Source organism: Lonchura striata, chromosome 22 (genome assembly GCF_046129695.1).
Source record: "Lonchura striata isolate bLonStr1 chromosome 22, bLonStr1.mat, whole genome shotgun sequence".
NCBI classification, from domain to species: Eukaryota; Metazoa; Chordata; class Aves; order Passeriformes; family Estrildidae; genus Lonchura; species Lonchura striata.
In genome coordinates, this window is record NC_134624.1 from 10,075,335 (window position 1) to 10,089,684 (window position 14,350).

General features: G+C 46.5%; 1 protein-coding gene across 2 annotated transcripts in view; it reads left to right on the top strand.

The window, feature by feature from the left end:
* The first annotated feature begins 1,444 nt into the window (after positions 1-1,444).
* Positions 1,445-14,350, top strand: part of CRB2 (crumbs cell polarity complex component 2) — a 31,849-nt gene continuing 18,943 nt past the window's right edge. The window contains exons 1-5 of one of the 2 annotated variants that reach the window (XM_021543780.3): positions 1,445-1,589; positions 10,576-11,271; positions 12,955-13,150; positions 13,562-13,701; positions 14,135-14,317. In XM_021543780.3, the coding sequence (XP_021399455.2) occupies positions 1,517-1,589; positions 10,576-11,271; positions 12,955-13,150; positions 13,562-13,701; positions 14,135-14,317 (1,288 nt within the window). In that variant the 5' untranslated portion in view covers positions 1,445-1,516. Of the gene's footprint in view, positions 1,590-10,575; positions 11,272-12,700; positions 13,151-13,561; positions 13,702-14,134; positions 14,318-14,350 lie in introns of those variants that run through there. The other variant, XM_077787930.1, reaches the window with a different exon arrangement.

The window sequence follows — 14,350 nt, forward strand, 5'->3', positions numbered from 1 at the left end:
GCAGGTCCTTCAGGTAGTCCTAGAAGTCATAAATTGCCATGGATTAGGTGTGTTTTCTAGGTGTTGTGAAGCATTGCACTACTTGACTTACAGCAGTGCCTGGCTAAGAATGGTGCTTTGTTGCCATGTTAATTGTGCAATGATTCATATGTTTTTGCTGGGATTTGGAAAAGGTGGATCGTTGAGAGCATAATTCACACAGGTGAGGCAAAAATATTCTGAGCAGAAAGATTCTGCACACGTCAGTGTTTGGTTACATTCCCTGACAGCAAAACCAGAGTCTAAGGAGACAGAAATGAGTTCCAGATGGTTGTAGTAACTGGCAAGAAACTAATACTGAGGCTGATCTTGAGAAAACAGACTGAGGACACCAGAGATGAAAGAGGGGGCAGGGTGGTCCAGATAAGGTTGATAACACATGATATATCATCTTTGGGGCATTCCAAGGCAGGACAGTGAGATGAACCATTTGTTCCTGAACTGCAGAGTCTGGGTGGTGGAAAGACTCTTGCTGTGGCTGTTCTGCTTCTGCACTGAAGGTAAAACCCCTGCAGTAACTATCCCATTTCCATGCACAAATCCCACCAGCCTCTGCTGCCCTGCAGTGATGCTGGGATAATGCAGATTACTCACTGTAATTTTGTTCTTGTTTTCTTCATGTGCAGCCTAGGTGTGTTTGCACTAATTCATTGCTATCTTGCATATTTCTTGTTTAAACTAGGAATTTGTCTGGAATCTTACCTGTGTTCTATTTTTAGTTGTTAGTGAAGGGTGAGGCAATGTACTTAATTCTCATTACAGTTAGTTTAATCCAATTGTGATGTGGATTTAGAGAGACTTAGTAGGTCTCAGCTGAGTGTGGGCTGTCTTTTTCCAGTTACTGTCATTAAACAATGCACACTGATAACATTTTCCACTTCTAAAACTGAACCCATGTATCTAAAGGTGGTGTGATTTGGCGCCTGTGGTTCACACCTCTGTTGATTTCTGTAACTGTTCCTCAATTGGGAAGAGGGTTCCTGTACATTTTGTGAGTTCACCTGACCTGTGGTATCACCCACCTTGATGAGACAGTAGTAAAGATTAGTGTGGACTAACTCTGCTTTTTGGGGTTAACAGAATGCTTTTGTCTTATTTCTCTTTGAAGAAGGCAGCTTCTCTCAGAAAACTCTGTTCGATCCTACTGCGGAGTTTGTCAGCGTGAGGCGATCCAGAACTCGGCACCCCCAGAGAGCCTCGGGCCAGCTCCGAGGCGTGTCGCGGCCGCGGGCCGGCCCAGGTGTGTTCCCGGCGTTGGGACCGCCGCCGCTCCGGGCAGCCCCGCAGTCCGCTCCGCGCGATCCAGGCGGGCTTTGCGGGCGCTCCCGGCGCGGCTGCGGGCTCTGTCCGCGGGCTCGGTGCTGCCGCGGCCCCGCAGCGCCCGCCCCGCGCCCTGATGTGCCGCAGGAGGGGCTTGCTGGCCTCCGGCTCCTGTCTCTCCCCGGAGGGCTTTAGGACGGCCACTCTTAGGCTTGTCATGGAATTAAAGAAAACTACCTCCCGGCCGTACAGTGCTGCTCTCCTGCTGCCGCTTTTCCTCTTGTTTTGGGGTAAGTTTTTGTCTTCTGTACCTGATTCTTACCCAGCTACTATGCAGTAACTTCGGATCAAATCTGTGACCCGCCCTTATATTGAACAAATTGGCATCTTACAGTTAGATTTGTAGCCTGAAAACTTTTGTCAGGAAGATAAATAGGCATTTCATTCTAGACGTGTTGTTCCTTCTGTTTATTTCTTGCCTCTTTTCCTCTGTCTCACTGTTCACATGTATGTTTGCATTTATTCACAAGAACTAAATAATTAAGTACTCATGTAAATAAGTATTTACCTATTATAGTAAACCATTTTCTCCATTGGAAAGGTCTGAATATTTTGGTTGTGCCCACACCGAAGAAACACAGACCTTTATTTTCATCCTATATGCTCAAGAAATACATCTGAGCACAATAGGATGGTACCTAGGGGAGTGTAGTGCCAGATACATCTGGTACAAAATGTGGAGGGAGATCACAGGACAGGAGTGTCTCCACTTAGAATTTGGATCCATCCTCAAAGTGCAAGAAGCAATGAGGTAACAAAAGAGTCTATGGGGAGTTGTTTTGTTTTGTGGGGTTTTTTTTCCACACTGAAGACTTATTTTATAGCCAAAGAATCTGCTTGAGTACACTGAGATTCTCAAACTTCCCAAGACCCTGTCTTTGGGTTCCATTGACACGCTTGTTTAAAATATCTCATGTTCCCTGAAAAAGAGATCTCTGTTTCTTCTGGAATAGGTGCCTAGAAATCTGCTGGGCCTAGACATCTGTTTTAGTCATCTAGAGATTATAAGGTCATATCAGGAACACGTCCAGCCTTTTACTGGAAAGTATGATTTGGATTGGACTGGTCTCCTTATCCTGCCCTCAGCATGGCCAGGACAGTTACCCGTAGCTGCAAGTCAGGTTTGGTTCCCACTGAGCAAGTACAGGTATGATCCAGGACATGAAGAAATGGATGTAAAATAGGAGAACATTGAGAAAATACAGTCAGGGCCTTTTCTCTGCTTGTTTCTGCTGAACATGACACTTGGCATTTTCTTGCATTAATAGGTGATGTTTATGTAATTTTTGAGATTTGGAGAAAGTTTTCAGCTTTTCATCTGATTCTCCAACAGTCTTTTTCCTTCTGAAGCCTCCTAAGTTTCTGTTGCTCTGACCACCTCAGACCATGAATGTGAAAGTCAAAATATGTTGTGATTTTTGTCTTTTTTTTGTTTTTTTTCTCTTCTTTGTACCAGTTTCTTTGTCTGGTGTGTTTGCTCCAAGTGCCTGGAATTCCTCTGGCCACAGGGAAGCGGCAGGACTGTCTTTTGTATCTAGTAACCATAGCTACTGGTTTGGAGTGTGAAGCAATTACGGTGGCTTTGTGCTGGGCAGAGGCAAGGCTGGGTGCACGGAGGGATCTCCAGCATGGGGCTGCCAGGCCAGGCCGTGGCTCGGGGCTTGGGGCTCTTTGCCCACTGCACTTGTGGCTTTTCACTCCTGGAGAAAGCTCTTCTCTGGAGCACTGATTTAGTGAGAACTTGGTGCTCTTTTGAGTGCAGGTGGGTGACTCTTCTTGCTGGAGCCAGCAGAGCTCGAGGGAAGTGCTGATTTTCATAGTTTTTCACCTACTCCTATTTTGCAAGGGGAATTCTGACAGATTTTAACTGGAGTGAATGGTGCTATTTAGGTAGCACTTGCAGGTTTTTAAGGCCATAAAGAAATGTCTTTTCTTGCCCTTATAAACCATCACTACTTTTATTTCTAATTGACTGGGTCTAAATGTCATTGAAGCAGAGAGTGCCTAAGCTACTTGTTCAAAACTTTTGTGGAAATCCTGAGAATGCAGTTGACCTGGTGCAATGTGTACCCATCAGAGCATCCTGCAGGCAGATCCTCACAATCTGCAGTTGTTTAAAAGAAACCCCTGAGGGGCAGAGCCTGCACCTCCCCTTTTACTGCTGCTGCCTGTGTAATGGGAACACAATAGAATAGCTCCCAGCTAATTCCTTGTCTTTAAAAGAGATTCTGGAGGGCAGAAGGAGTGTCTTCTCACTTCTGTTCCCACAGCTCCAGCCGTCTGCAGGCACAGGAATTCACATACCTTTTGCCTGGAAGATGCTTTGGACACCTGCTGAGGGAGAGCATGTGCAAGACAAACCTTTTCTGCTATCAGCTCTAATGCCAGCTCTTGAGATTAGCTCGGACACAGGGACAGTTTAAGGCTTACTTCAAAACTGGGGAACAAACAAAACCAATCTTCCCAGCTGTTTTGTTCATTTTCAGTATATTTAAATAACAATTGGAAATTAAAGCCTGTGACTCACTCTGGTGAACTGAATACACAGGAAAGTCCCTGTCCCAGTGTTTGATCTGTGGAAATGGATGAAAGATCAGAGAATATGTGAAACATGAAGGTCAGCTTGGAGGAGTGTTCATTAAGGGAAAATACTGGGCACAGAAGATCAAAGAGTTATGGTGGCAATATATTCAATGCTGTCATAAACCAGGCATTCATAGCTCCTGTCTTCTTCCCAGTTCTAGAAGAATGATAATAGGAGTTACACCTTCAAATCTGCAGTAAAACTGTGAGCAGATAATGAGCACAAGCTAGCTGGCTTGTTCTGTAGTAAGAATGAGTCCAATTCCCTGAAGTGGTATTTCTCACTAATGCTGTTAATGCCTTGGGCCGTGATGTTGGCACTGCTGGGCCCTGTGGATTGGTGCCCACTGTTTGGCACCTTTTAGCAATTCACTGGGCAAACTGGGGGGCAGAGGGCCAGGAATCACTGTCCTCCTTCTTTGAGGGGGTAAATATTCTGCATATTTCACAAAACAAGCTGAGCCACACTTCTCTGTTCCTGAGTAAATGAAAGTCTGGGTCTAGGCTTTTGTAAATTCTAAACAAATACTTTACACCAGTAGGCTGTGTACATATATCTGGCATGAAGAACTCTGTCACAACAAAAACCTCGTGTACAAATGTAAGGTGGAATTTGTTGGTCTCAAGTAACAAAGAGAACAAAGAGAAACAATGTCAGAAGCAGTCTGAGAAGTGATGGACACACCATATCTGGGTAAAACTGTAATCTGGCCTGTGTGCAGGGATGTGAGGAGATGCCTTGAAGTTGGTATTTGGCTGAGACACTGGCCTTGTGTGTTTAACCCACCAAAACTCTCCAAGAGACATCAAAGTCATGAATAGTGAGGCTCTTTTTAAAAGTGACTTTTCCAAAAGGCACTCTTGGCATTGCTGGGATCCCTGGCATTTTGTCAGGCCATTTATTCAGTATTGTCTTAGAAGTCCTGCCTGCTGATTGCCAGTGCTACTTTTGGATTAGCTAATCTTTATTTTCAGGGTTTGTGATTTTATAGTCATAGTGCCATGTCCTGCTTCACATAAATTATCAGATGATAATAAGATGATAACCGGAGACAGTAACAATAATGTTTCATTTCAACCAGCAGATATATCTCAGAATCCTTTCTGCCATTTAAAAAATGAGGAGGAAGATCTTGACTGTGGGCCCCAGAGTCACCAAGGTACTGCAGCAGAGCTGGGTGGTGGGAAGCTGCTGCAGCCCAGGGGCTTAGCAATTGTGATCGAACATTGGTATTTTGGAGGGTTTCCCATTCCCACATCTCCTTTTCTGAGGCTAAATAGAAAAGACTGCTGTTAAAGCAGATGTCACAAGTGCCACTACTGTGTTAAACAGGACAGGGAATACAGGTTATGGAATCTTTTGGACTAGGTGAAATATCACTGCCAATTATTAGCACATCATGAGCTTGTCAGCAGTCTCAGAGAGTCCCGGTCGTGTTTTCTGGTGCTGGTATTACTCAGAGCAGATGCTTAGCTAAGGTCTGGATAGAAAAGTTTTAATCTCTGTGTGTCAAGAAAGAAATGGGGCTTATAAAGCCCTAGGGATGTGTGAAGCCACCTGAAGGGGCCTTGTACCCTGAGCAGGTACATGGAAGGTGCTTCCTGAAAAAGTATTTGCTTTTATCCTGCCATTCTCTTCCACAGCTGTCCTTCCAAAGTGAGCAGGGGTGGGGAAGAGAGGGTGGATATGAAAGCCCCTTTTCAAGCCTGTTCATTTCCCTTTCTGCTTGTGTGGATCTGGGAACAGGCCAAAGTGTGTCCCCTTTCACTAATCCTTTACACTGACCAGGACAGGGAAAGATCAGCAGAGGTCAGCAGGGATTTACTAATATAAGCACATGCCTTCCTGTTGTCATGGAGACCTAACTCTCCATTCCTTTATTCCTCTTTATTCAGAGTTTATTTAGTAGTTGTGTTGCTCTGAATTCCTTCTGGTGGAAGGGTTCCCTTTCTACTCTTGGCCTTAGGATCATTCTCCAGTGAGAGGTGTGCTGGGATGAGCAGCAGGAGCGCAGCCTGACTGGTGAGAATTGCCCCAGGCTGGGGTTTGACCAGTGGTTTTGGAAATTGGATATCCCTCAAGCTCTGTGATTGTTGTGGTGCAGCTGGGACCTGTGTGCTCTGAGAATCCTGCTGTTCTCACCTCTTGGTTGTAAATTGGGATTTTTTTCATTATACTGAATAGGGCAGGTGAAAAACATCTGAAGAAGCTTCTTTCCACTTGAGGTGGATCTGGCTTGTCCAAGCTCATATTCAGATTTACTAGACCAGGAAATAACATTCTGGCAGCCTGACTTTTCTGGGAGCTGTGTCTGTGGTTGTGACTGTTGTGCACAGGTGATGGTACATATTCATACTTCACCATGTCCATGTGCATGGCAGGATTCAGGGAGGGGGATCTTCCGTAGGTACCTCTGCCTCTGCTCTGGTTTTTGTTCTGTCCTTCAGTACAAAAGGAAACTGCGAGCTGAGAACCCAGTGCTGCCTCTTCCCTGCTGGAATTTTAAGTGATCAGTAAGACACCTTTAAGGTAGTTATCAGTGCAGCACTGAGCAGCTTCCACAAGGTCAGGAGTGTCTGCAGATTGACTACATCCATCCTCTATCAGTCACCCGAGACTTTGAGAAAACAAACTTGTGAAAACCAAACCCCCAAAATAGAAGCCTGTGAGTAATACTAAAGCAGCATCTCCAATCACAGAAATAATTGCCTAACTTGTCATTAATTTCTGATTTTTTTGTGGTCAAAATACTCGGTCTAACTTTGACAAGATCACATAGTTCACATAGATTATTAAAGTGAATTATTAAAACAGAGCCTGGTAATATGGCTTGTTTGCCTTAAAGTGTTACAAAAGGTCACAAACCTCATGGCTTCGGGAAAATCTTTGTCAGCTACCTTTAAAGTGTAAAACCAGCCCTGTCCTGACAGAGCTCAATGAATGCTTTATATGGGACTCTGGTAGCCTTTGAAGTTCCTCCTAATCCACCCCTAAATGTCTGGAACTGTTCTTCAAAGGAGCTGTGGTCTCCTCCAGTTTCAATTCAGCATAGGCTTGCAGGGTGGTATGATTATAATACACTTCTAATTTTTTTTTCCCTTACAAATGTCACTAATTTGTATTTTTCTTATGAAACATAAAGGAAAACTTCAAAATGTCACTGTTAATCCAGCAACAACTACTTTGGTGAAAAACTAGAAACTTGTCATTCAGTGATTTCCTTGACCTGATTTTCACAGTATTCATGAAACAGCATGATCTGAACTACATGTTTTCATGGTTGTAATATTGTGCAGCCGGAAAAACTAATTTATTCATTTTTCTTATTAGCATTTGGTGCATATTAATGTGCTATTCACATTCATATATTAATCTATTCCAAAACTGAGAACAGTAAGTGTATGCCCTAGGACTGATGGTTGAAAAGAATAAAATCATCAGATGTGCTCTTTGTCAAGCCAGACGTTCAGCACTGCCATGGAAAGAGTATTAGAGTTGGAATACATTCTCACAGGGCCATGTTTTGTCCTTGGGAAATATTCCATATTAGTACAGGCGTGCTGGGTACAGGGGACTGTGTGATGCAGTGTGGGGTTTGTGCTGTGAGTGAGCCTGAAGCCTCCACTGAGGCAGTCAAACACGTGGGGGATTTTCTGCCAGCTGCAGTTCACAGAATAATTTGCAGTTATTTAGATAAGTTGTATTTCTTGTGATTTACACTGCATTGTCCTCAGCCTGCTCCATGCATGCCCTGTGAGTATTGCCATGTTACTTCAGGACATCTGTTCCAGAAAATTAACATTTTCCTCCAAAATGCTGCTCTGCTGAAGTACATCTATTAACCAGTGCTATTGTTCATGGTCACAGTGAGTTTTGAGCAGACCAGAGCTCTCCCTGTTCCTTCACTGCTGTCTTTGCACTTATTAGTGAAGCTTTGTGCTGTCTGTGGTTGAGCTATATGATGGACCAAACCAGAAAAGGTACAAAAAGGTGTGTCTGTTGTGAAAGAACTTTGGGAAAGGCAGGAAATAGCAAAGGGCTCTGATGTTTAGCTTTATTTGCAAAAGCGCATTTTGCCTGTGTTCTTCTCATGGAAGCAGAAAGCCACACATGAGCTTTGGCAGTGACTCAGCCTGGCTATGCCAGCAGTGCCTGGGGATTCTGTGGAAATGGGAATTTCTTTGCTGATGGAGTGTGCTGCAGCTCCTTCCCAACATGCACCAGACTCCTTTTTTTGTCCCAAACTGTGCTCCTGGCCTCCGGAAAGTGCAGGCAGGGGCCGGTTACTCATTAAGCCTACAAAGGCTCATATCTGCTGCCTAGTAAAGCTCTTCTGCGAATAGTTTCCTGGGCTTCCACTCTAATTGCCACAGAGATTCCAGGCAGATTCCGTCATCCTTGTTTTCTGCCTGACTGGGAATCTGAGAATAAAAGGGTTGATGGCAGAATAATGGGATTGCTGGACAGTGCAGGGCTCAGCAGCTCTCCCCAGCATCACATGAGAGAGGGGAAGGGAGGGGTGGGCCATGGAGATGATGCTGGGAAGAGAAAGAGCTGCCTAAATCCCTGAGCGCCCTCCCTCCCCCAGCAGCACTGCCTCTTAAAAGAAGACTTAGAAACACTACAGTCGTTGGTGGGAGGAATCTGGGGGAGGTCAGGGCAGGGGCAGGCTTTTGTAAACCGAAGTCTCCTATAAATCCCTTTCAGGCCCTGAAGTCGGTGACTCCACCTTCAGGTACAAAGCTGATGGGGCAGAGTTGCTAGAACACCACTGCCACAGATTTAACTACGGGGGGTGGATAAGGAGCAGGGCAAACTGCCTAAAACTGGGCTGGGATAGTGCTGGCACCAGTGAGAGGATGTGGAGATCAGCTGGGGAGCAATGCTGAGGTGTGTGATCCTGACCAGTCCTTAGCATGGAGCATGGCAGGGTAAAGCAACATTCCTCATGGAGCAGGGGGGCTGAGAGAGCTGCAGGCATTTGGGATCCTGCCCTCTCTCCACCTGCAGCTTTGTGGGGTTCACAGGGACTGAGGCCTGTCACTGCCTGGGCCATGGCCACAAAGAGAGGGCAGCAAAAAGGGTGAAGAGCTGCTCGCCCAAAGGCTTGGAGTGATGGCTTGACTTCCAGCACCAGGGGAGTCTGGATTGTCTCACCAGTAGCAATTTCTCAGAAGCATTTGCTCCCTCATGAGCTTTATCTGTGCTTTGAGACCATTTTTCACAGACATTTTCCAAACATCTGCTATATAGTTGTTTGCAGAGTTACTTCCAAGTTTGGATGTTTCATAACACTTATACAAGAATCAGGCTGGGCTATCTCTACCACATAGCTTCTCTCTTATTTATCTTGGAATTGAGCAGAATGAAAAGCTCTGATCTCAGAAGGCCACAGTGGGATGAGGTGCTAATGACTTGCCTTTGTAGAAGTCGAAGTTCTCTGTTTCCACTGCCTTTGTCCCTTTATTTAATTTTTTGTTGGTTTATGTATTTTGGAAAGTGCTTAATTGTGGCATTGAATCCAGGATAGATATCCTAATTCTAACATAAAGGCCATTATCTCCTGTCCCCTGGGCTATCCTGCCCTTTGACCAATCTGCTCCTTTTACTTAGTTTTACAAAGTAAATTTAAAATTCCTTTTGGAAAAGAAATGAGGATTCCTCCTATTGTTCCATTCTGCTCCATTTGAAATATCTATTTTGAATACATTTTTAATATGGTGTATTCTACTTAATCTCATTTATATGAACTAAATTTGCAGTTTAGTGGGCACATCCCATCACATTTCTGGAGGGGGGGAGTTGCTTAATGGGGCAAGAGCCTTTTAAACGCTGCCTTTGAGGGGACAGCAAGGCATTGTGGCTCAGTGTGAATTAACTTTTCACATCCAAATGCTCCCAGATTTAGGGGAATCTCGTCTCAACATTAGTTCCTGGTTATCTGGTTGTTAAACTGTGTTTTGGCTCAGCAGGTACTGATCCAAAATGCCATCAGCATGGTGATCTCTGCTCTTCCTTGCTAAAATTGTCCTGCTGTGTAAATTTACATGTCAAACATGAGGAGAGGGTGAGGGTCGGTGGTTATCAACCTGAGCTGCCTGAAGGAATCAGAGACTCTATAAATGTGCCCATTTGGAGTTTGCCTTGCCTTATTTATAGGAGCATCTTCAAGTCACGTCTGGGTTAGCTGAGAAAAAATTGTATCCCCAGAAGGAGCAGCTGGGACATACAGAGCTGCAGCCGATACCTGAACTCATCCTGCCTCTCTGGATTTCCAGGCACAAATGCTGTGCCCTGCCAGTGAAAGGGGTCATGGAATTTTACACTAAGTTAATCTTGTGAATGTATTTAAGGTGATATGTGTCACTGCTCTCAAAGTGACTCATGGATGAATAAGCACAAGTAAAATAGTTGGTTTGGCAAGAGATTTTTGATTGCCACCAAATGAAGGGCTGTTGTCTTCTTTATAGTAAATGTTTGATTCTCCAGTATCGTCCTCATCTCCTGGCTAGCGCAGCCCTTTGTTGTATGGAATTTAGTTGGGCAGTCTCCATGCTGTATGTGGGCACTGGCAGAATTTTTTTCTTTAGAGGTAAAAATGCTGACTAACAGAAAGTCTCTTTTCTCATCAGGAACTTCATACTCTGAAAATGACAGTGGCTGTTCCTCGTCCCCGTGTGAGAATGGGGGGAGCTGTAAGGATTTGGAAGCGGGTTACCAGTGCACCTGCCCTGTGGAGCCTGTAGCCTACATGGGCATAAACTGTGAACTCCTCTACGATGCTTGCATTGAGCACGGCTGTCCTGCCCACATGACCTGCACCCGGACTCCAGGACTCCTGGACTATGAATGTGTGTGCACACCTGGCTCTGCAGGTGCCGACTGTGATGGTGTTGATTGCAAGAGCAGCCCTTGCACAGACCCTCGATTGGAGTGTGTGGATAGCCCAGCTGGATACAGCTGCAGGTGCCGGCCGGGCCCCGCTGGAGAAGGCTGCCCGGCAGAGAGCTCCGAGTGCTCCAGCCGCCCCTGCCTGAACAACGGCACGTGTGTGGCGGCCGCGGGCGGGCACCGCTGCCTCTGCCGGCCCGGCTTCAGCGGGGCCACCTGCGGGGACGACATCGACGAGTGCGCCTCGGGGCCGTGCCGGAACGGGGCCATCTGCCGGGACAGCGCGGGCGAGTACAGCTGCTTCTGCGTGCCCGGCTTCCAGGGCTCCCACTGCGAGATCGACATCGACGAGTGCGCGTCCCGGCCCTGCCGCAACCACGGCACCTGCCTCAACCACATGGACCGCTACGAGTGCCGCTGCGCGCCCGGCTACGCAGGTAGGGCCGGGCCGCCGCGCCTCCGCGGGGCTGCTCAGCGCCTCGCTGCCTCGCTGCGGCTCTGCGGCCCCGCGGCGTCTGGCCACGGGTCTGAGCACTGCTTAGGCTGCTGCCAGCAGCTTCCAGGCAGTGCTTGAGGCTTTGAATTCCCTGTGTGCTGTAGCTGTTGAGACAGGGATCCAAGAGTGGACCGAGACTGGACACAGGGTAGCTGGGATTAGTTGTCAGCATAAAATTAAGGGAGATAATGTAAAAAGATAGTTATCATCAGGAAGTGGATACTTAGTGTTTCCAGGTAAAACTTAGCTCTGCTGACCTGGCCTGTAGTTCTTGGTCCTGTCCAGCAGGATTTTTCCAAGGGAAGTACTTGTCTTTTGGAAAAAAGTGTCTTTTAGCTGGAGATTTCCAATTCTTTCATGCCTTGCGAATGTTCATTTGGCATACGATTTAAGTGTTTCTCTTTTGTGCATCTGTGCTAATGGTGAGTCAGAGAGGAATCCACACCTGTGGGTTATCTGTGAGGGAGGCAGTGGGGGGCTCTCCTTCCCCCAGCCCTGCTTATCGGAGTGCAGTGGGGCGGAATGTGACTGTGCCTGCCTGGTACCACCTCGCACATGAACTTTCTCAGCCTTCCTCCTGTTCACAGACTGAAGTGTTTAAGTTGAGTTGCTGTGAAGGAATGCTGCTGATTACCAGTGGAATGAGGAGAAGTTACAACATTAGGAATGTAGTCCCTGATGCTGACTCACTCTGATAAAAATGAAGAGAGATGAAGGAGAAACAGAACAGATTTTTTTATGTGGGCCCTGAGGTTACTGGTGATTTTGAGTATCAAGCATAATTCTGTCTTTGCAAATCAGTTTCCTTTTTTATCTTTATGCTGAATCCTCAATTCAGGATTGTGGGATTCCCTGCCAAAGGAGCAAAGTGATCCAGGCATCTGGAGGAGTTTGTTGTGCTTCAAGTTATTCTGATGTCAGTCATGAGGCTTAGCCGTGGGATTTAGTTTTTCATCCAGAGGTTTGAGCACCATTGGCTGGCAAGGCCAGGTTGTTTCCTGGTGCTTGCAGCTGGAATTTGGGTGAAGAAAGTTTTGTGTGGGTATTGAGGGGTTTGAACTAGATTAGGGGGCCCACATTCCACCAGGATTAGGATGGCCATGCCCACTCTGCGGGGAGCCTTTGCCAAGGAGGGCAGATTAGATGGATTGGCAGGTGGCACTGTACTGAGTAAGGTTTGGAGGTGATGCCAGGCCACAGGCAGATCAAAGAGGTGGAATATAGATAAGATAATTGCACAGAAATCTTTCATGATGTCTTGTGCTGTCAGGGAGGTTGGGACTTTGTACCAAACAGGTGTTACTTGCTGAGACCAGTAGAGGAGCTAGCATTGTATTTTTAATAGCATTTCCCAATAAAATCACTTCCTAACATCAGGTATCCCTGTAGCCCCTGTTTTGCACTCCTTTGTGCTTTTTTCTGGGTATCACAAAGCAAGTTACAAACAATTGAAATAAATGGAATTTATTTTCAGAGAAGCAGGTAGAGATCACTCTGGTAGCCAGCTGGGGTTGATAACTGATGACAAAACAAGATAACTCTTGTGATTTCATCTCACAATTCCAGGCAGCACATATACACTTCTGTGGATTCATAACAGGTATCTTTCTCTTTTTTAACAAAGGTGTGAACTGTGATACTGAAATAGATGAATGTGCTTCAGCGCCTTGCCAGAATGGGGCCCTGTGCAATGATCATGTTGGGTTCTACACCTGCACCTGTGCACCAGGTTATCAAGGAGCCCAGTGTGAGGTGGACATCAATGAATGTGAGAGCCAGCCATGCCAGAACAATGGGACATGTCACGACCTCATTAACAGGTGAGAAACCATGGTGGGGGCAATTAGACACCAGGACTGATCTAAAGGTCTGCTCAGTGCAGCCTATGAAAATCAGAGTAGAAAGCTGTGGGGGGAATTGGATTTAGTGTTTTGTACATTGAGTGGCAGTAACAATGATTTGTGGCAATAAGGGAGAAGCCCCCTCCCAGCAGCAGAACTCCAGGAGTGCTTAAAGGAAGGGAGGAACAAACATAGGGAAGTGGTTTGCAGAGCATGAACAGCACAGGCAACTGCTGAGAACATACCTGTGTGTCTGAATTTACGTTTCCATGGGTAAGTGTGAACACAAGTGGTGTGAGCATTGGCAGCTGAGCTCTTTTGCCCATTCCTCACCCAGGGCTTTGCTGTCCAAGGCTGAGCTGATGCCTTGCTCTGTTTGGTGCCCCACAGCTACCATTGTGACTGCAGTGACACCGGCTTCGAGGGGACCCACTGCGAGCTGGACATCCTGGAGTGTGCCTCTGACCCCTGCCACAACAGTGCCACGTGCCTGGAGGGAATCAAGGGCTACAGCTGTGCCTGCTGGCCAGGTGGGCTGGGGCCTCTCCTCTCGAGTGCTGTGTGGGCACATGGCCATGGACAGCACGTGCTTGCTTGCTGTGTTGGAGAAGTAGAAAATTAATGATCATACTGCATGGCCCCGTGTGAGTTTTCATTGTCTGGAACTGTGAGGCTACACTGCTGCTCTTTACAGGTCATCTCAAAATCCAGCTGACCTGCAAAAATCACCCTGATTCCCAACCGTAAAGTTTTCTTTCTGTTTTCTGACATTTTCCATCATGAATTCCTCTATCATGAGGTGATGATTTCTTGTAAATTGATGCTTTTGGTTCCTGTATTTGACATAGTGGAGAAGTTAAAGGGCCCAAGGACTCTGCTAGAGAGTCTTATTCCCTCCTTTGAGTCAGCCCCAGCATTTGGGAGCTGAGCTGCAGTGAAGTTGTGCATGGTGTCTCGTGGCAGGTTACACTGGGCAGGAGTGTGAGGAGGACATGGATGAGTGTGTGACAGAGCCCTGTCACAACGGTGGCCTGTGCCTGGAGCGCTCCAACCCAGCCCACTACGGGACACAGCCTCACTTCCCCAGCAACTTCAGCTACAGCCAAGCAGCTGGCTTCCTGTGCCAGTGCCAGCCAGGCTTTACAGGTGAGCTGCACAGCAAACCTTCATCCTGTCTGC